General features: G+C 34.9%; 2 protein-coding genes across 3 annotated transcripts in view; one reads left to right on the top strand and one right to left on the bottom strand.

Annotated features, from left to right (window-relative positions):
- B4GALT6 (beta-1,4-galactosyltransferase 6) overlaps positions 1-20,283 on the top strand; it is a 62,073-nt gene that overhangs the window by 18,660 nt on the left and 23,130 nt on the right. Inside the window, exons 4-9 of one of the 2 annotated variants that reach the window (XM_053937550.1) lie at positions 1,887-2,011; positions 2,545-2,661; positions 3,473-3,660; positions 5,813-5,935; positions 6,716-6,817; positions 8,078-11,672. In XM_053937550.1, the coding sequence (XP_053793525.1) occupies positions 1,887-2,011; positions 2,545-2,661; positions 3,473-3,660; positions 5,813-5,935; positions 6,716-6,817; positions 8,078-8,225 (803 nt within the window). In that variant the 3' untranslated portion in view covers positions 8,226-11,672. Of the gene's footprint in view, positions 1-1,886; positions 2,012-2,544; positions 2,662-3,472; positions 3,661-5,812; positions 5,936-6,715; positions 6,818-8,077; positions 11,673-20,283 lie in introns of those variants that run through there. The other variant, XR_008429805.1, reaches the window with a different exon arrangement.
- Positions 12,853-19,350, bottom strand: LOC128785265 (transthyretin-like). The gene is made up of 4 exons (XM_053937577.1): positions 19,217-19,350; positions 17,369-17,499; positions 14,689-14,824; positions 12,853-13,026 (listed from the first exon to the last, which is right to left on the bottom strand). Exons 1-4 carry the CDS (start codon positions 19,283-19,285, stop codon positions 12,919-12,921), a joined length of 444 nt encoding a protein of 147 aa, XP_053793552.1. The 5' UTR covers positions 19,286-19,350; the 3' UTR covers positions 12,853-12,918.

The raw sequence follows: 20,283 nt of genomic DNA, 5'->3' as shown, positions 1-20,283 counted from the left end.
TTGTATTCACTCATCTCCTGTGTGCTTTTGATAGTACCAATACTTCAGGTTTTACTATAGCTTCTTTTTAAACACGCTGGATGGAATTTCATCATGTCCCATGGAATTAGAAGCACTTTTATCTAAAGGATTTATCTAAATTCTGTTCTAACATTTGAGGTTTTTTTTTCTAATTTAAACTCTGTAATCATCTGATCACATCTGAACTTTTCTCAGAATACTGAGGTATCTGAATCACATCATGTGCTATTTCCTCCCCTTTCTGGTGGAGTAATTGACCTTTATTTATCTTTATTTTCCTTTTAGATTCTGTATTTGAACTGAAAGGCTCTTCTTGCTTTTCTTTCTCTTGGTAGTTGAAATTGATTTTTTTAATTTAGTTTTTAATTTTTTTAAATTTATTTTGTACGTTTATATACTAGTCCTTTGTTGATTGACCTTGATTCTATATTTCATAGCATTTATTTTTTGGGTTATTGAAGAGTTTCAGACTCAACCATTATGGTAATCTAAGCTTATTTGGAAATAATTATTTTTATTAGTATCTATCTGTACAGTTCTTTTAGCAACTGCCAGGTTTCTTTTTTTCCTAAAATAAATAAATATGGGTTTCTTTAAATCTTCTCTTGAAATAGCTCCATAGTGTACTGTTATTGATAATTTTCCACCTATGATTTTACATTAAAAAAAGTTACCTTCTTCATTTGCAAGTAGTACTATATTTAATCATATCCCAAACTAAAATAGCTCTTGCAGTATCTTCTTCCTTCTTCTGAAAATGATAATTATTCCTAGTATGTTCAAAATTGTCAGTATTTTCAAAAGACTAACTAGTCAATTTGGTGACACAAATAATCTGTTTGGTACAAATAGGATCTTTTGCATATGGACACATGAGAGAAAATGGGAGTGATTTTTGGGCTGACTTTAAACCATACCTCACGATGATACTTAACTTTGTAGACAAAAATAAGAAGAATATTTTACGGTGTTTGTCAGTAAGTTCTTGCAAGATTTTTATGTGATGATTTAGAGTGAAGTAGTTGCTGAAGAAAAACTTGAGCTTCTGGTTAATGAGTATTACATTAGTCTTCTCCCCAGATTGCCTTGGTTCTTTCTATTGCTTTTGAGGGTATTTACTATGAATCATTATTTCCAGTTTTGAACTTTTTACTCATGCATAAGCTAATGACTGACAACTTTCAGCTGTCAACTAATGTTAATATTTTCCTATAGTAGGTACTGACATGATTTTTTTCAAATCATATTGTGGTCTTTATTCAATAACTTCCTGAGTATTATTCTTCTGCAAATGCTTTTCCCATTGGGGTCATTAGTTCTACTAATGGTAATTCTCAAATCCAGCCCACTGCTATGAATTGGTTTGAAGCAAATCGTGGTGAATTAGTGGATGAAGACTCTACATCAAATGTGCATATCATCTAAAATCTAAATTGAGGAAGTTTGTTGAGTGTAGTGATGATACATTTTCCTTTAATGTGGAAGTGGAGCAGGAAGGGACACAGACTTTGAGTAAAGGTTCAGTAGTGCAGATGATGTAGAATTGTTAACAGTGGCACTTGAAATGAAAGGCAACCCAAATTTTCTATAAGAGATGCAGAATTCAAATTACTTTGGTTTTTCTGTGTCCTTTGAGATGAGTATTTTGTTTATCAGTTTTATTGAAGGAAGGTTTGTTTTTGGAAACACTAAAACTTCATTCTGTAAGAATTAAATATTAGGAAGATAGTATAAATTGTTTCTTTTTTCCTATAGGTAGTGTAACTACGAATTTCTGATGCCATTTGTCCATTATGTTCCTTGTAGCATTAGGTCAATTTTCATAATTGAAATTAATATATGCATTTTTTTTCCCCTCTCTTTAGGAGGCCTTATTGATGTTAATATGAGTGAAATTAGTTTTGATGAAATTCAACGACTGTTTTCAAAAGATTTAGACATTAAACCAGGAGGACACTGGAAACCAAATGACTGTAAGCCACGGTGGAAGGTTAGATGCTGATTTTCTGTTTTATTTTTTCTTGTTGGTATATAAGAATAATTAACCATTGCAAGCACTCAGTCTTTGGTGCTACATATATAGTATCTTATAGTATTTGTAGTATGCCATCTGTGCTCAAGAAGAAACTTCAGCTAGGAGAAAAATTTGAAATGGATCATCAAGAACTTTTAAAGGTTCATTAGCTGTAGTAACTAAACATTTTATCATATGGATGCAGATTTGTCCTATGAGTCTGTTGCTTGAAGTATAACTAGAAGCAAGTGACTATAAAAGGAAAATCTTATTTACGTTTTACTCAAAATTTTTTTCTTAATTATTTGAGCAAATTTTCAGCACACTTTCCTAGGGGGAGCCATGATGTAAAACACTGAGCCAATTTAAATGTAAAAGTTGAAAAGCCACAGGAAACATGATCTGTATTGAAAAATCAAAATTTTAAAATGCTTACATAATAGCATTAGGTTCATTAGGTTAATAGCATTAGGTTAAACCTATTAGCATAGCTTTTTCTTTTCCTGAAGGTGGCTATCCTTATTCCTTTTCGGAATCGTCATGAGCATCTTCCAATTTTTTTCCGTCATCTGATACCTATGTTGCAGAAGCAGCGGCTGGAATTTGCCTTCTATGTTGTTGAACAGGTAACAGCATGTACTTGAAAAGTGACTTTCAAGATTCCTTACTAAAAGGGATTTGATATTCTTACCAAGATTTGGATGAATCCAGAATTTAAAAATTGTTACTCTACTCTTCTACTCCTTCAAAGGAAAAAGGAAAGGTCTGTTTTCATTCCTCAGCTTGAGCAGTGGCCAGATACATGATGCTTTTCTTCAAATATAAGCTGATATTTTGTAGGTAATGAGATGGCCTCTTAGAATCTATTGTAGTTGTAAGTTTTCAAGGCATAAAAGTAGGTCAGCAGCAGTGTTCCTCATGGCTCAGTTCCAGGGCCTTACATTCAGTGGATGCAGGAGCTGAATCCACCATCAGCAAGTTCCTGATGATATCCAGCTGGGAGGTTGTGTTTGACTTTTAAAGGATGGGATGCCTTGCAGAGGGTTCTAGATAAATTGGAGCACTGGGCAGTGATTAATGGGATGAAATGTAATAAGTAAAAATGTTTGACTCTGCACCTAGGATGGAATAAAGCCAGGCACAAGTGTAAACTTGGGAGAGGAGTGCCTGGAGAGCAGCCCTGCACAAAGGGATCTGGGGGTGCTGCCTGGCAGCAGGGGCCAGGCTCACTCCTGGCCCACAGGAGTCAGCAATGCCCTTGCAGCCAGGAGGGCAAACCCCATCCTTGGGTGCAGCCAACCCAGTATGAGCTGCTGGTCAAAAGAGGCATCATTATCAATTTTTTTGTGTGTGTGTGTTAAAATATGTTTTTCTCATAGAACGGCAATTTTTGTCTCCTCTTATTTTTACAATGTCTCCTTTGTTTTCTGTGTGAAGACAGGTACACAACCTTTTAATCGTGCAATGCTCTTTAATGTTGGCTTCAAAGAGGCTATGAAGGATGCTGTCTGGGACTGCATAATATTCCATGATGTGGATCACTTACCTGAAAATGACAGAAATTACTATGGATGTGGAGAAATGCCACGCCATTTTGCAGCAAAGCTGGACAAGTACATGTACATGTAAGTAAATAGTTTTATTCACATTATTTTTTAAATACTCAGAAATATTTAAAAGTATGAATTTTGTGACACTATATATACAGTAGGTGAAAACAACAATGCAGCCTCCTAGTATGCTATTTACAGAGATGAATAGTTAATAAAATAAAGATTTAAATTTAATTTCTACATTTGATATGTTAACTAATTAGAAGATATTATTTATGATTTTCAGTGTTGTGCTTGTTGCAGTGAGGTTGATCTCAAAAAAAGAAGCCTTTGTATGTCAAGGGGGAAAAAGTTACCTAACTTAATAGAAATGTTTTCTGGCTACATAAACACTTGTGCTGGCTTTTACAAAAGAAAAGCCAGTCTTTATTTTCTGATAAATGTACACTTTTATTTCTGTTTTGTACTGCTTTTTCAACTGAAGATTTCTTACTGCTAGACCATTTTGTATATTGTCTCTCAGTCTCTGTTGACATTTGGTGAATGTAGTGGGACCTGCAGTTTTCTTACCTCTTTCTCTTCTGTCAGTTTACATTAATGATGTGTCACTTGCTTCTTAACACTCTGCTATCTCATGGCATTCTTGGAATCACTTCACAGAAAGCTGTAGCTTATTGCTTGCTACATGTATGTATTTGCTATCCTGAACTTTATTTGTGAAATTAATCAACTTGACAACCTGGTCAGCTAACAGATGAAAAGCAATGCCTTGAAACCATGGCTCTGTGTCTGGACTTCAGGTTGTCAACCAATCAGCTGTTAAATGTTTAAAGATTTCATGTGTGTTTAAAAATAACTAAATTAGCACCTATGAATAAATAAGAGATTTCATATATCTTTGTATGTACTTATAAAGCACTTTAAGCATTTATATAATGTCTAAATAGGTGAGTATTTACAAAATTGATAAATTTTCTATAAACAAAACCAGATTTATAAAATAAAAAAATAAAACAAACCTCAAAAAGTCCCATTAACTGTCATATTCCAGTTGGTTTTGGTTGGTGGTCTGGTTTTGGGTTGGCAATGTTTTTTTGTTGGTTATTTTGGAGATGTGTATGTGGGGTTTTTTGAGAGGCAGGAGGGGGGTTAAAACACTTGCTCTTTCAGTTACATGTTGAAAGGCAAATATAATTGCAACATTCTCCACATGCTATTAAGATTTGGTTGAATCCTGTGTTTCCACAGAGATCTGAAATTACATGATTGTCTATTTCTATTTTCTTTCCCCTTTCATTCTGGAGTTATTCAGTATTGCAATTGTGTCCTAAGCAATGGTAAATCTTTTTGTAGATGTTCTTAACTCCTTGAAGGTTCCAGATTTGGAAGGGTCTCCTGAGAGACTTTTGTTTTATGAAATTGTGTGCTGCTTCTGAAAGAAAGTTACTTTACTGTAGCAGCTTCTGGGTTAAGGATGCAAGTTAATATTGATGGAAGTAAATATAGATACTTAAATGTTTTAAGTTTTTTTTAGATTGACAGTGTCTGGAGGACTGGAAATCACATTGTCTGGGGCATAGTGTGTTATATGGATAGGCTGTTCATGTTGGCCAACTGCTTATTTCTTAATTATATGTGTTAGCAAATACTGTGGCATACTGACAGGAAAGCCTGTAGATTCTTTTGATTCAAAGGTTTATCTTTTAAAAAATGGATTTTTTTTTTAAATCAGCATGTCATTCACTATTAATATGTACTGTTAAACTGCTTCTCTCAAGTTTTAACAGGTCTGTAGAATGTAGCCATAAATTAAAATTATTTAATTGATTCATTACTGATTTGTAGTTTTTTTTTGTTGATTAGAGAGGTTTTTTCAGTTGAGTAGTGTCAACATAAATAGTTTGAGGTCTTCACATTTCAGCTGTGGGTGTAAATCAGCGATCTGAAATACCTGGTATACTTTTGTTTCATATGTGTGGTACTAATTGCAGCTACAGTTTTAGGAGCACCTTTTATGGAAATCAGACACTATACTGCAAACCTTTTTTTCAGCCTGGTGTATGTTACTTAATGCTGGCAATCTGTGAATCAGTTTCCCTTAGTGAATACATTCAGCCTCTGATCATGTCCTTGGGGGTCTTGCTTTTTTGGAAAGGTATTGTTCAAAGAGAGGGCTACCTATCAAAATTCAGCTAACAATACAGTATTTGTCTTTTGTTTCCAGCCTTCCATACAATGAGTTCTTTGGTGGTGTAAGTGGCCTGACAGTGGAACAGTTCAAGAAGATCAATGGTTTTCCAAATGCCTTTTGGGGATGGGGTGGAGAAGATGATGATCTTTGGAACAGGTGAGCTTGGAGTGCTTAGGTCTCTCTGTACCATCCACTCTTTGAGACCAATTAGGTGCTTTTTTTTCTGTCACTTGTTACATTTTTGTAATTTGTTTTAAATGGACAAATTCTACAGAGTTTGCTTCAGAAATATCAGAATATACCATTTGAAGGAATAAGTATGATGCTATTTTTTCTTGGTCTGGGGACAACTAGTAGGTTTTTAAGAGCTAGGTCTTGTAACAGCAGGTATAACAACAGCTAACCATACTAAGCATATTGCACCACTCTTACTGTTAGCATTATGAAACACCATCCCACAGACATGTAGTGTAAACATGAGTTTCATATCTTAGGGGCAGTGTTTGAGAGAGAGGTTAATTTGTGAATATATTAATAGTCCCAGACTGGACAGCAGACAGCCCTTCTCATGGCATTACCAACTGCTCAGTGAATGAGTCTAAGCTGTTCTAACAGAGCTGTTGAAAGTGTCTGCTTTTATAATTTAAAAGATAAAGCTTTTAAATGATGAGCTAGTTTTTATACTTTTTTCTTGCTATTTTCATGCTTTTATGCTGGAACAAGCAGGAAATATTAATTAGGAAATTATTATTATTATTTTGCCAGCTATTTTAGTTGTTGGGTTTAGAGTGTTGTGGGTTTTTTTTAGGAAGGGAATGTCAATGAACATAAAGACTTAGCTTTAAAGTATTTGATGTGTATTTTTCACTTTTGCTTTACCTTGTATGACAAGTAGTAAGAAGATGTTTTTACAAATGTGTATGTGTTATACTGCAGAGTTCAATATGCTGGATACAATGTAACAAGACCAGAAGGCGATTTAGGGAAGTACAAATCCATTCCTCATCATCACAGAGGTGAAGTCCAGTTTTTAGGACGGTAAGAAAAACAAAGAAATATTCAAATACTGCAGCTAAAGATGTAAAATTCTTTTCTTGCATCCACACATATGAATAAAGTCAGTTCTTATCAGTGTTATTTCCTCTTTGGTGCTAAAATTTGTATTTTCTTAAACACATTATATTTGCTGTTCAGATATTTTTTGCTAAACTAAATTAGACTAAATTTGTGTGTCAGAAGATTATGGATCATGACCTTTGATCCATAATGTTGTTGTTCCATGATAGTTTGGGCATTAGTTCTGGCAGGGCTCCATTAGTTGGCTATTTTGGATATTTTGCAAAAGGAAGCAGTGCAGCTAGGGCAAAGGACTCCTGCCTGAAAACTGACTTCAAAACTCCTCAAGGATTGCTTTCTTCCCTCGTATTTAATTCTTTTCTGAGATACAGGTCTTCTCATTTCCTGCATACATTGATTTAAACCTTTTCTTTTGGGGTCCCTTTCTTTTGCTACAAAAATACAAAACACTTAAACTGGCCAGTAGGTTCTGGGTGACCTGGAATGGAATAGAAACCAGAATGCAGCAGATGAGCTACGCATAAAATTTAGAAGGTGAAGCACAAAATAAAGGGTTTATGATATGTGTTTTCAGGTAACTAGAAATACTCCCTCTCAATTCTGTCATCAGTGGATGTCTTTTTTGGGAACATATCGTCTCTTTTATTCATAGTTTTGAATTATGAATAAAATTATAGACATGCATAGTAAAGATTAGTAAATCTGTTATAGGAAACTAAAATATATATATGGATAATCTGGGGGAGGGGAACTTTTTTTTTAATCACCTCAAATTTAGATGTTTGCAAATGCAGGAGTCTCAAGAGTGAAACGAAAATAATTTCAGACATTTAAATGTATCATGAAGAATAGTGAAGATGCCTAAATCTTCCCTGAACTCCTTGGTTGAATGTTATAGCAAAAGAACATGAAGAAACTGAATAATCTTTGAAAATCTATTTAGTTTGTGACCACAAAATGTTTACTTATTGAATGCTTCCTTTGTTATTTAGTCTTAATGTTAACTTGTATATGTGACCATTTCTAATTGTATTAAAAATCTTGAGAAGCTTGCTTTTAAACCTAAGGTAGGTTATTTGGTAATTTCAAGGGTCTGAAAAGTAGTTTCATAATTTAAGGTATACTTGAAAATTAAATTACTGTCACAGTATCATGTTTAACATCAACCGAATTGTTTCTTGCAAATCTTTCTCATATTTCTTCTCCTAACTCCTTCTGCAGATACAAACTTCTGAGGTATTCCAGAGAACGTCAGTATATTGATGGGTTGAACAATTTAGTATATACTCCTAAAATATTTGTCAGTAGATTGTATAAAAATATAACTGTTAATCTCCTACCAGAACTTGCTCCTGTTAGAGACTATTGATGGAAGTGGAATGGCAAGATATCCTACCAGAATAAACTTTTAACACTGGAAGCTACTGATAAACACTGTAAAACAAAACAAAACCAACAAACAACAGCTTAGAATTAGAGTTTTTTGACCAACTGATGATGCATATTTGGGATGAGAAGTGATTGTATGTACCATGCGTTTTGATCTGAAAGAAAAGCCAGCAGCTACCACTCAGATGTTTACAGCATGAGACTACTGTTCAAGCCTTCATTCTTCACACTCTCTATCTTAACTACTCAACTAAATAAACTGCAGAAAACAGACTTGTAGCTTCTCTGGAAGTAAGGACAGAGACCTCTTCCAGGAATTTTTATACTAAACTGCCCCTCCTCATATTTAAATGAATGCTTTTGTTTCTTTTTAAAATGTGTTTTGTAAATATGTGATGTAAATTAACGTGTGTACATTGCTTTTCAATTGTTCAATATTTTATGCTTCAGTATGTATTTGAGTGTGTTCTTGTTTGAATTCTATAGGAATGTTTATATTAGCATGAAAGAACAAGTGTAAAATGTAAGTATGCTTATAAAAAGGTTATACCTTATGTGAAATGAAGGAAATATTAATTGTTGGCCAGCTATGACTGTAAACTGTTATACTAGTTTTGAGCTCTAGGCCTTCTGCATATCTATTTAGAAAAATCAAATTCTTATATGAGCCTGCTAGAAAGAAAGCTTTTGATTTTATTTATTGCCAGCAAAATTGTATGATACCCTGCCTGCCATCTGAATCGTATTTATATGCATATTGCATGTGTATTACAGAAAATCTTGCAGTTGTTGCATATTATGATCTACAGGAACTCTTAACTGTTTCCAAGTGTGCCACTAGTGTCAATGTCAGGGATTTTAATGCCTAAAATGATGTGTCTGGGTGCGTACAGTATTTTGGTATTGTTCTCTTTTTTTTTTTGGTTTTTTTTTTTTTTTTTAATTCTAGTAAACAGCACTTTTATTCCTCCAAAATCAGAAGAGCCAAAAATGTGTCTTCATTGGAAGAATATTAAAGTTAGATTTTAAGAGACTAATAAAACATAATTCTGATAGTTCAAATGCTTGCAGTGTGGGATTCTCAGAAGCACAGTGTTGGTCTCACTGTTCTGCTGATGAGGATGTTAATGACATAAGCAGAACAGAAAGCAGGCCAATCTCAAGTGCTTTTTAAAATCCCACTCGGAATATATTATTCAATATAGCTATTTAAGGGCCTATTCTGGTAGAGTGCTGAGTGCTTCTATGATGCACTGAGGATCCTCAAGTCGATGACTGTCAATGAGATTGAGGTTGCACAGTCCCACTAAGGATAGGTCCTGTCTGTTTCTCTATTTTTAATAGGTGTTAAATGTATGAGTAACTAGCCTCTTTCCTTATCTTCTTATTTTCTTTTTGCTTGTAATGTTATGCTACCTAAAAGTATCCCACTGCTAAGCATTATTATCTTTCCTAATATTTTTTTACATCCCTTGTTAATACAACGGAAAAGGACCAGGTCATTTATTTTCTATGTTAATGCAAATATAGTGACAAAGATATACTCAACTGTTTTGTTTGTCACAGTTACTCAACTCTTTAGGAACCAAAGACTGACTTCTGCTCCCATAAAGAATGGAAAGCAGTATATATAATAAGGATTGTTTATCCATAGAGTGTTCTGTAAGAGTGTTGACAAAGAATCCTAACTTTAAGTCTTTACTATATGTTGGTTTCCTGAATTGCTGCCACAGATGATGTGGTGCTTTGTATATTTTATTTTGTTTGCCATAAACACCTTTTATTTCTTTGGCATCCCAGCAGCAAATTTTGCCCTTAGTCATCCTTCAGTAACGCTATGAGCTTAGCTATAGGCATCCCAAATATTTAGTAGAAATATTATTATTTCATTTAGTAGCTGAGAACAATTGTAAGGGATATTTTATACCATACTGGAATTACCTTAATATCTACCAGTTAATCTAATATGCTTTAGGAATGATGTAATACAATGAAAATAACTAGAAGCATAAAGTGAAGAAAACATCCCTCAAAAGCATGCTTAAGTGGTTTACTCACCTCCTGATAGATTTTTCTATAACTGGGTGTGTAGAACATTCTGAAGCATATGGAGAAAGGTGAGATAATACACTGTATGAACAATTATATCCTCAAAATAAAATTAGTCTTATTTCATAGCAGACTAATACAGTTCTTTAAGAGCAGTTGAATAAATTTTTAAATCCCTCATGTAATTTTGAAGTGATTTCTGATTTCAGTACAGGTTTACCTACAATTTCACACCTACAATTATGAAACATCCTTTGGTACTGTAGGTCTGTACTGTTTTCTGAAGCATGCTTTTGTTCCCATGTCTTAGGCATTCTGTGAAATCTATGTGCAATTAAAAAAAATCTAATGCATATATATGCATATATACTTACATATATACATACTATATTACACATATGCTGTGGCTGAACTAAAATAACTTTACAGCTTAAAGTGATTGATCATGTATGGTCCTAGAAAACTGTGAATTAAACCAGTATGTGAATGGATTGTGACATATAGCTGAGTTCTAAAAAAGTTTGCATTTTGGTGCCCCAAAATGATGGGTGTTAAATTATTAATTGTTGACCAACACTCTTCTCTAAATACCTTTTATCACTTTGTGGGGAAGTTTTAGAAGTTGCCATCTTAAATTACATCAAAATAGTATTTGTATACTACGTGTTTGAACTCAGTACTCTTCTGTAGTGAATTTTAAAATAGACAGTGCCTTCAAACAAAATAAATACAATGCAGAACTAAGAGTTGTGCACATTCCTTTTGGTAATTTCATGGTTCTTGAAACATGTAGAGACAAGCCAATCACATTGGCTTTTGTATTGCTGACAAGGCAAATAAGGGATGTCTTCAAGGAGTGAACATGGAAGGAGAAGAATAGAGTATTTTACAAGATTCTGAAGGTCTTGCAAATTAGCAAGTAAAAGCATTACAGAAATATTAAGAGTAGAATCTGATTAATATGCTAAGATACTCTCAAGCCCATTTTCTATATTTCAAATTTAAGTAGGGGAATATGAAATATAAAGTCAATTTTGCAAATAGATGGTGTATTGAAAAGCAAGTGCAAAATGTCCTTTTTCTTGGATCTTGCCACTCTATTTTTCTATCGTTATGTTTACTGATTGTTGTAGTGGGTTACTAATGAGCCAGCTGTTTAAAAAAATTAAAAGGATCCATTGCATATCAGCAAGCAGAAGTGTACTTAAGATTATTTTATTTGTAGAGGTATGTAAGATAGGCTTAATGAAAAAATGCACTGAAACAAATGCTGGGAATTTCCTGTGTACTATCATAGTTTTGGGTTTTTTTGTTGTTCATGAAAATGTTTGTACTTTTTTATCATTGTCTTTTATGAAATATAATGTTCTAAAGATTGTGTTGGTTTGTTTATTCTGAGATTCTGTGGAAAAGATATTATCTTTGTGTTTTGTTTCTAGACAAATTGCTCATTTTTCTAGTGCTCAGTACCCCAAAGTAACAGCAAAAAGAAAGAACACACCTGTCGAAATTCATCAGGTTAGGCTGTGATGGGATCAAGACTTAGGGTAGCAGGGTGTTTTCCCTTTTTTTGTATTTATAGGCTTTCACCTTTTAGTTTTATTAGGCTAAGTGACTCAACCTTTTTGCATACTTTTCCAATACAGGGTTGCTATTCTGTTGAATCCCCTAATGGTTCTTCCCTATATAGGAATTACTAGAATGGGAATAGAAGGATTCATCCATATTTCTGCTGGCATTAAATAGGAAACTGATTTTCTCAGGATTCATTAGTTATCCTTATTTTTATTTGCATTTTACAGCTATTATGAAAATGTCTGATTGTTTGAGGTATGCAAGTAATTCTGGGGAGTACTTTAACTTGGGACAATATTTGCAGAATTTTCTGCAAATACATGTATAAGCTTCTTCAGGCATGTTTGAGTGATATACTTTTCTGAAACACAGGCTTCTGCTCTGTCCTTGAAAATGTCACCAGTTATGATATATTGGAAAACAGGAAAGAAGGCATTTTAAGTATGTGTAGCCTGCTTAGCATCTTTAGATGCTGTTCTACCATGCTGTCACCTTTACCTGCTTTCACTTCTATGTCTCCAAAATCAGAATTGAGAGGTGAGTTTATCTGATAATTATGTGGGGCCCTGAGTAAGTAATCCCATGTGACTTCATCTGTTGTAGACTTCATTAATAAAGCATAAGAGATGGTAGTGGTGGATTGTATTTTCTATCTGCTTGCTTTTTGTGAGACACCTTTCATAGAGCTTTTGTTCAATTCCTTTGCAAGGAGAAATTTAGTTTACCAACATCATGAAGACTGGTTTATTCTCAGAGTCCCCATAATGAAATTTCAATACATTTTTTCCTGAGGTTAATGTGTTTTTATCAAATCCTAAACTTTTACTCAGAGGGGCAATACTGACAATACAGAAATGCAGAATACTTTTATTCAAAGGAGTATCTGAAAACAAAGTCAATACACTTTCTTCCTAAAGCTAACAAAGTGAATAAAAAACTTAATGATTTACTGTGAAATCTAAAGCAGTCGATACATTCAGATATTAAGTTCTTATCATTTATGGAAATTTTAATTTACACAACTGAATTTTCATGCCTATTGTCAGCTTCTATTCCACTGGCTCACTAACTACGGCTGTGGTTGAGTAAGAGAAGGGACTGAGTACAACAGCAATCTTGTAATGCCGATTACCAGCATCATTAGCTGTGAACACCACCTGTAAAAAGAAAAAACAAATATGAGACAAAATGAGGAGTGATCTCTAGATAAAAGCCTAGATGGAGCCATTGTGATCATTGTATGTAACTTCACATGAAACTTCAGAAATATTCTCACTCTGAAGTGTAACAGCTTGTAACACAGTTTTTCTGTTGGTTAAATACCCTTTATTAAATGTATAAATGTCACATTATTTAAGACTTTATTCAATTTATTTATTATCCAAATTGGCATTTCCTTGTTGGTATTCATAAATAGCAACAAGACTTTTTTTCTTGTTTCCTTATGAAGGTCTTCTGTGAACCCCATTGATTTTCTTTATTTAAAAAAAAAAAAAAGCCCATTTGCCCATTCTTTCAAGAGTTGGAATGTTTTTGTTGCTCTTACCATGCTCTGTACTTCAAGGAACAGAATTAAACAGTGCTACACTAGCTATCATTAGGACAGAGTATAAAACAATGAGTTCCTTAAGTTCTGATTCAAAATCTGGTAGTTAGAGAAGGACTGCATTAGTTATGTGGCCACAGCATGCTAATAACCTTACATATGAATGATTTATCACAGCCCTATTAGCATCTCCCTGACCAGCACATCCTGTCCTTTGATTTCTCACTCCACATAATACATTATTTTGTGTTGTGAGATGAGAGGTGTCAGCTTTTAAAATAGACAGTTTAATAGCATTCTGTGATGCACAGCTTGTGCTCCTTTCAACATTAATAAAAAAGATGAATATTAAACAACCAGTGAACTGAGCAAAATGTGTTCCCTACTGAGGCTTATTTTTAAGAAGGCTCTTGCACTGTAGATTAAATTAATTTCCAGTCAACCATTATCTTGATATACAATCAATTTGCTTGCATCCTGTAAATCTTCCCTTTTTTATTTCAGTTCCCACAGAAGGCAAGGCTATCTAGCATTAACCTTCATTATTGTTTAGTGTAAGAAAGTCATATTTCATTTGTTTTAGGAAGACAAAGAATTTCATCCAGGTGTTTGCCACCTTTTCTTCATAGAGATAGGGAACAGTAAGCAGATCTGTCACAATCTAATAAAAAGCTGCTGCTACTGGAAGGTCATAGGAAAATATTAATGCTGTTGAGGGGAAGGAGACAGTCCCCAAATCCTTCAGCAGTACCTGATTTGGAACATGTTTCTCTAACCAGTTTGTCCCATGCGAATTAAAGAGGCATGTTGTACATTTTTTTTCTGTTGTAAACTGGGGCTCCAGGCATCCAGAACGTAGTACATACTTTTGTTTCTATAAAAATCTAAATTACGAACTTTGTAGCCATACAAATGTTGTCTCTAAAAGACAAATCAATGCTTTTCCCAGGGGACTTCACAGACTACTCCACTTGTCCTTCAAACACTTAGAATAATCACAAAAACAATCATGGACTTAAGTAGAGGTAGAAGGATTGAAAACCTCTCCATAAATAATGCATCTAGGAGCTTTGAGATTTGTGGGGGAGCTAGTAACTATGTTCTGTCATGACTATGTTCCTACAAAGCTTTGAGACTTTGGATTTAAAGTGTTAGTGTGAAAATATTTTAAAGTGAGAATTAAATTCAACATACACAGTTAGTAACTGAAGTCCACACATATTAAGTATCTTTATTCTTTGCAACTGAAGTAGAGGAAAAAAGGAATACTCACATCAGCATGGTGGTAGAAGGGATTCAAGCCCAGACTCTTCCAGTAAGAGGCTGTATCAAGCTCAAGCTTGTATAACCCTGCTACAAATTGTTCTTTAGTTGTAAGCTCTGGGAGGCCTCCTTTGTCATTGGTTTGTCTGTGTAATGGTAGAAGAACACACTTTTATAGCTTGGTTAAAAGCCCGAGAAATATGCAGATTTTAGCAATTGAACTTGAGTGGTGTGTGGCTTAAGTAATAGGATGAATACTTCTATTGATCTGGAATGGCTTATGTCCATCTGTATTATGGATGCCTCAGAGCTTATCTTGGCATTTGCTGCTTCCACAGTGACCACAGCAGATGGCTGCCTGCCATCTCACTAACTCTGCATGGTTTGGGGGCAAGCCAAAAACTGGCATTATTGTTCATAGATTCTTGGCAGAGTCTTGGAGTTCAATTAAATGAACCCACTCAGAGGGAAAATTTCACCACTGTTGTAAGCAACGTGGAAGCTCTATGATGCACTCACTGTGTAACTAAGTAGGGTCAACTTTCCTGATTTTTCCATGGGTCTCTTTCTTATTAAATGTATTGAGTTCTTTTATCAGTGTAAATATTGTTTACAGTTGACTATTAGAAATTTGAGATCTGCTATTTGAAATGACCATAGGTCAGCTAGCAGGGTAGCCTCATGGAATTCCTTGTGGTTTGCATTGGCCTCAACAAGCAGGCAGTTTTTTTTTGATTTGAAGATATTATCAGTGTTATCTAAAGCCCTAGTACTGGCTTGAAACCACACATCTTTGAACACCAACCCATTTGGGGGTGCAGAAGCAATATTGAATGCTGTCTTTCAGACATGTCTCTTTTTTGAAACACCTTTCTGTGAAATAAATTTTATAATACTAGGGGTTTTCATATTGGGTAGTTTATCCACAAATAACAGAGCTGCCAGTACCTGATTTTGGTATGTAAAGACCACTGTCTTTTGTTCTAGTTGTCAATTCTTTTCTGAACATATTTTATTCAAATTGCATGCAGAGAAAAATAATGTAATTGTGTAATGCATTACTTAGGACTTGTTTTTTCCATGTAGCTTAGAAAATAAAGTCTAGAATGCCATTTATATCTTACAAAATGCTCCATAGTCAGTTATCAGAAGTTTTATATCTGTTCAATTGTCTCTTTTTTTCTTTGTCATAGATTGATCATTGCTAGGTTCCTTCTCTAATAAGCTTTTTCAGATAATACCAAATGCATTGATTGAGAACATTTGTTACAGGACCTCTTGCTAGCATTCAATTATTTACAAATTATCAAGGCAGGAGAGTTGATTTAGCATTAGCATGATTTTTGCTTACCTTATCTTGAGGTTACTTTGGTCCTTGTTTCAAATGTTAAACGTGTTTTTAAGACTTCAACATCCAGCTGCTATGAGTATCTTTATATAGAGTCTTTAAGCTCAGAAATGAAGATAAGTGAACTGAACCCTCTTACTGGAAAATTTCACGCATTTACAGTGATACAATATGTGTGAAATTGTCTTCTTACTTGAGGGAGTGAGGCAATTTAAGCCAGACAACATGAATAGATTGTTTTCCCCACATGGTACAAGGATGTGTGGCCTTCACTGTACCTGTATTTTTGAAGGACACATGAGAGTTGTGTGTGCTGGCCCACTGCTCCGTGACGCCAAAGAGGCGTATGAATAGCTTCTGCAGAAATTTCTAGAAATACATCTGAGTCCGGGATTCCACTGTTGAAATTCATGGGCTATGCCAGCTTTAGCCCTTGAGAGCCCTTTCTCACTAATTTTTTAAGGTGTAATAGACTGTTGGCATCCCTGGAAAGATCTCAGGCGAGACTTTGCAACTATCATGAGGAGCTTATTGTGGAAGTGGAATATTGCTTGGTGAATAAAGAATGCTCATTCTGTGTATCCCCTAAGAATTTTTCCAATTTAATTTCAGGCTATACTTTAAGTAAAAAATTGCTTTTTATATTTTTTAAGTGTTAATATATACTAAAATAGAGGACAATTTTAAAAAATCATCTGCATCGTAAATTCTACAATTATGTTTTTCAAAAGACATGGCAATGTTTATATATCTGGAGATTTGTTTTTATTATTTGAGGTATGATTGCTTCTCTGTGGGGGAGAAGGTGAGAAAGATTTATCCCCAAATTTTCTCCTTTTGGCTAAGTCTTTTATCTTGAAGAAAAGAAGGCTATCAAATATGATGTGGTATATGTTCAAAACTATTTCTTTTTAAAACTGTGGTGTTGTAAGAAATGAAAATCCATTTAGAAAGATGAAAAATGGCCAATAAAGGTAGAATTCTCAACAAGAGTCTTGGTTTCAAAATGTAAGAGTCTATGTGACTCTTCTGGTAACAATGCAGCAGTTCATTGCTGAGTACATAAAGGTAATATAGACTTTTGCAATGAGACTAAAGAGAAGTGATGACTGAGTTAAAGGATAGCTTAAAATACTTTCTTGTGTTCATAAGATTTATAAAGCGCTATAAACCATTTTTTTTAGTTGAAACTACAGTACATTTAGAAGACAGTCTGCAGCAAGTTAATTCAATTGTATGTTATCTTTGGGCAAAAGAGACATCTCACTTCAGAGAATGTGGAACTGCTCTTTCAACTATTTGGCCTTTCCCATCTTTCACTCATTATTTTAGTGTGACTTACTTTGAATTTAACAGTTCCCAAGATCCATCTGCAGCTTCTTTATATAATTTAACTGCAACATTTGGAGCTGGACTTCCTCGGACGGAATCCACAACTTTTACAAAAAGAGGATGCTTGGCATCCAGAGGGTCCTGCAATAGGAAGAGAGAATTTTTATGTTGCAAGAAGGGTAAGTGACATTGCATCATAAAACAGTAAGGAATATTATTCTTCAGATCCACAATAGAAACCATATTTTCCACAAGAATATTGCTGTACACTGAGGAAACATAAGCTGAAGCTTTCTGGGGGCTGAATATGGTAGAGTCAGGAAGGAAGACTTCAGGAGCTGTTTGGCATGTAGCCATGTAGACCAAGGAGGCACTGCAGCTGTGAGACCACATTTCTATTTTTTTCTTTGGCATGGCTTAGCTACACATCATCCCCAGCATGAAGTTGTAACTAAATTGTGGCCTCAACAGGAAATAATTACATCCTCAAAGGTAGTAGGAATGTTTAAATATCTGCCAACTCTTCCCCTGTATTTTGGACTGACAATTTGAGCGCAGCTTTCTGGATTTGAGAACCTCTGATACCTTGTTGCCATAGAGTTACCTCTGTTGCCACAGAGTTACAGTTCTACTGTAAACATGATAAGACCACATACTGACTCTCTCCTAACAGCATATTGAATCAGATTTGTCAACCCTGGCAGCTACACAAGGACAGGAGAGGAAAACTTTCCTTCAAATACAGGATAGCTATAGTTTCATCCCAATATATTCATCACAAGGAGTGATTATGGCCTGATGTTTTACCTTTTCAAAAACAGAGTTGAATCAGGGCTTTGACCTTAGCTAATTCTGCAGATGAAGAGTGAGAAAATAGAGCTTTGTAGAACGTGCTAATCAGGGATGATCTCAAAATAGTAGTCACCGATACCCATTTAATCATTGTAAAATGAGTTGTGATGTAGATGGTTAAAAATTGAGAGCCCTCTCTTTCATGCCCTCTTACAATCTGGGAATGTTCCATGGGCCAGGAACCCTGTCTAGTATCATAGCAGTGTATCAGCATGTATCTATACTGCCTGTATGCCCAGATTCCTCATGCTCCCTTTCTGGAATGCAGGGACTCCTCACTGGTGTTACTCGTGAGGCCTTGGCAAGAAGGGCTGCACTGCCACTGCTGATTTTCCTGACTTTTACACCCTGGGAACTCAATGAAAGTCTAATTCCTCAACAGTGTTAGTCAGGTATTATTTTCCCAAAGATCAGAGTTGAGAGGAAAAATGAGTAGTTGAGGAGAGAGAGAAAAGGCTGTTGTAGGAGAATTTCAGGATGAAGCACCTGAGTCTTTAGCTTGCTCTCCTGGGATAAATGAGCCCTCTGGAAGAAGAATCCTGATTTAGCTCTATTCTTTACTTACATGGGATTAAGCTGTAATGGGTAGAGCAGTAAGGCAGAAGTCTAGAGAAGGCCTTTCTCCAGCATGGGTTTTGCAACAGGAGATGAAATTCCTCGTGACACAGCTTATTCATTATGTTATGAATGCTCAAGGTTTTCTGTCTAGTGAATATGATAGTTTTTCCTTTCTTGTTTTACATTGTTTTTCATGTAGTTGCTGTGTCTAATGACAAGTGCTACTTCTCTACCCATAAAGTCCTCTCACTAATCACTAGAGAAAGAGAAAGAAGGACCAGAAAAGAGCAGCAGCAGAGAAGTACAGTCAGTACATACTGTAAAATCAAAATTAGAATTAAAAAAATTGAATATTCTATTTTTTTTCTTAGACAAAATAAAAAACAGTTAAAGAAAAAAATTGGGACTGCATCAGTAGAAGGATTTCAGTGCTGAGACACTTACTTACCAATGGTGAAGCTTCAGAGCAAAGTGCCAGGCCAGCTAAGAAAACTAGAAATACAGAATGAAAAGCCATTTTGCCTACCACTAAGAGGTCTGTGTCAGCAAGCAGAAAATGGTGGGAGCTGTGATTTTTATATCAAGACCTCTGACATGGAGCTACTTATCAGAAAATCCCTATGACTTTCAACACGTAGATTCATACTATTTACTTAGTAAACAATGAGAAAATAAGTAACCCATACAAACATGAACCTTGTCTGTGAAAATAAGTCTTTTCTATCCTTGTCTGTGGAAATATTATGAACATTGGCTAGTTCAACTACCGTGTCAATTGTCTTGGAAGAAATGTCTATTCTGTATTTTTCTCTTTTTATTGAGGAATAACGCTGTATTGACTTCATATAACTGAGAGAAATACAAATTTTATGTCAACTCAGCAATTTCAGTGAGAAATTCTCTGTGGTTATGGCTTGGTTTAACTGAGTCACCCATGCTGATATATTAAGAGATTTCTCTCTGTGTTGCTCCCCTTCCCACCTCTAATAAAAGATAGGTGCATAATCTGTGGCCTACTTCGTTATCTTGCTCATTCCCTAGGAAGAAAAATATATTACTTTTGGTTTTCAGCATGGCATCAAGATACCTACACACCAACTTCCGAAGCACATTTTGACAGTATTTTGTGTCTCTTGTCCCTTAGATTCAGTACAAGCTCAGGACTTTCCCCCTCTAACTGCAAGTCAACTCCTACCAGAAGCATCATTGATGCTGGTTCAGTTGAGGGAAATTCAACTTTGTCTTTCTGATATTTGGTCAGACATATGTACATACACTCTTTTTCTCGGTTTATTCTCTCATCAGATGGATGACTACAAGCAGAGCAGTTTTTTTTCTCTTAGTTTAGTTTTTTTTTCCGAGTATATCTGTATGGGCAAATTTAAGTCCTATTTGGAGGGCTTAGCATAACACATTTCAAATGAAACCCACCCGTTTTCAAACTTCAGGAATATCAGGATCCCATGAAATCTCCATACTTTATGATGGGTGCTGTTTTGAAACTGCACTGCTTAC

Source organism: Vidua chalybeata, chromosome 1 (assembly GCF_026979565.1).
Source record: "Vidua chalybeata isolate OUT-0048 chromosome 1, bVidCha1 merged haplotype, whole genome shotgun sequence".
Classification (NCBI taxonomy): Eukaryota; Metazoa; Chordata; class Aves; order Passeriformes; family Viduidae; genus Vidua; species Vidua chalybeata.
Note: the sequence above shows the minus strand (reverse complement) of the source record. Positions and strands in the feature narration are given on the sequence as shown.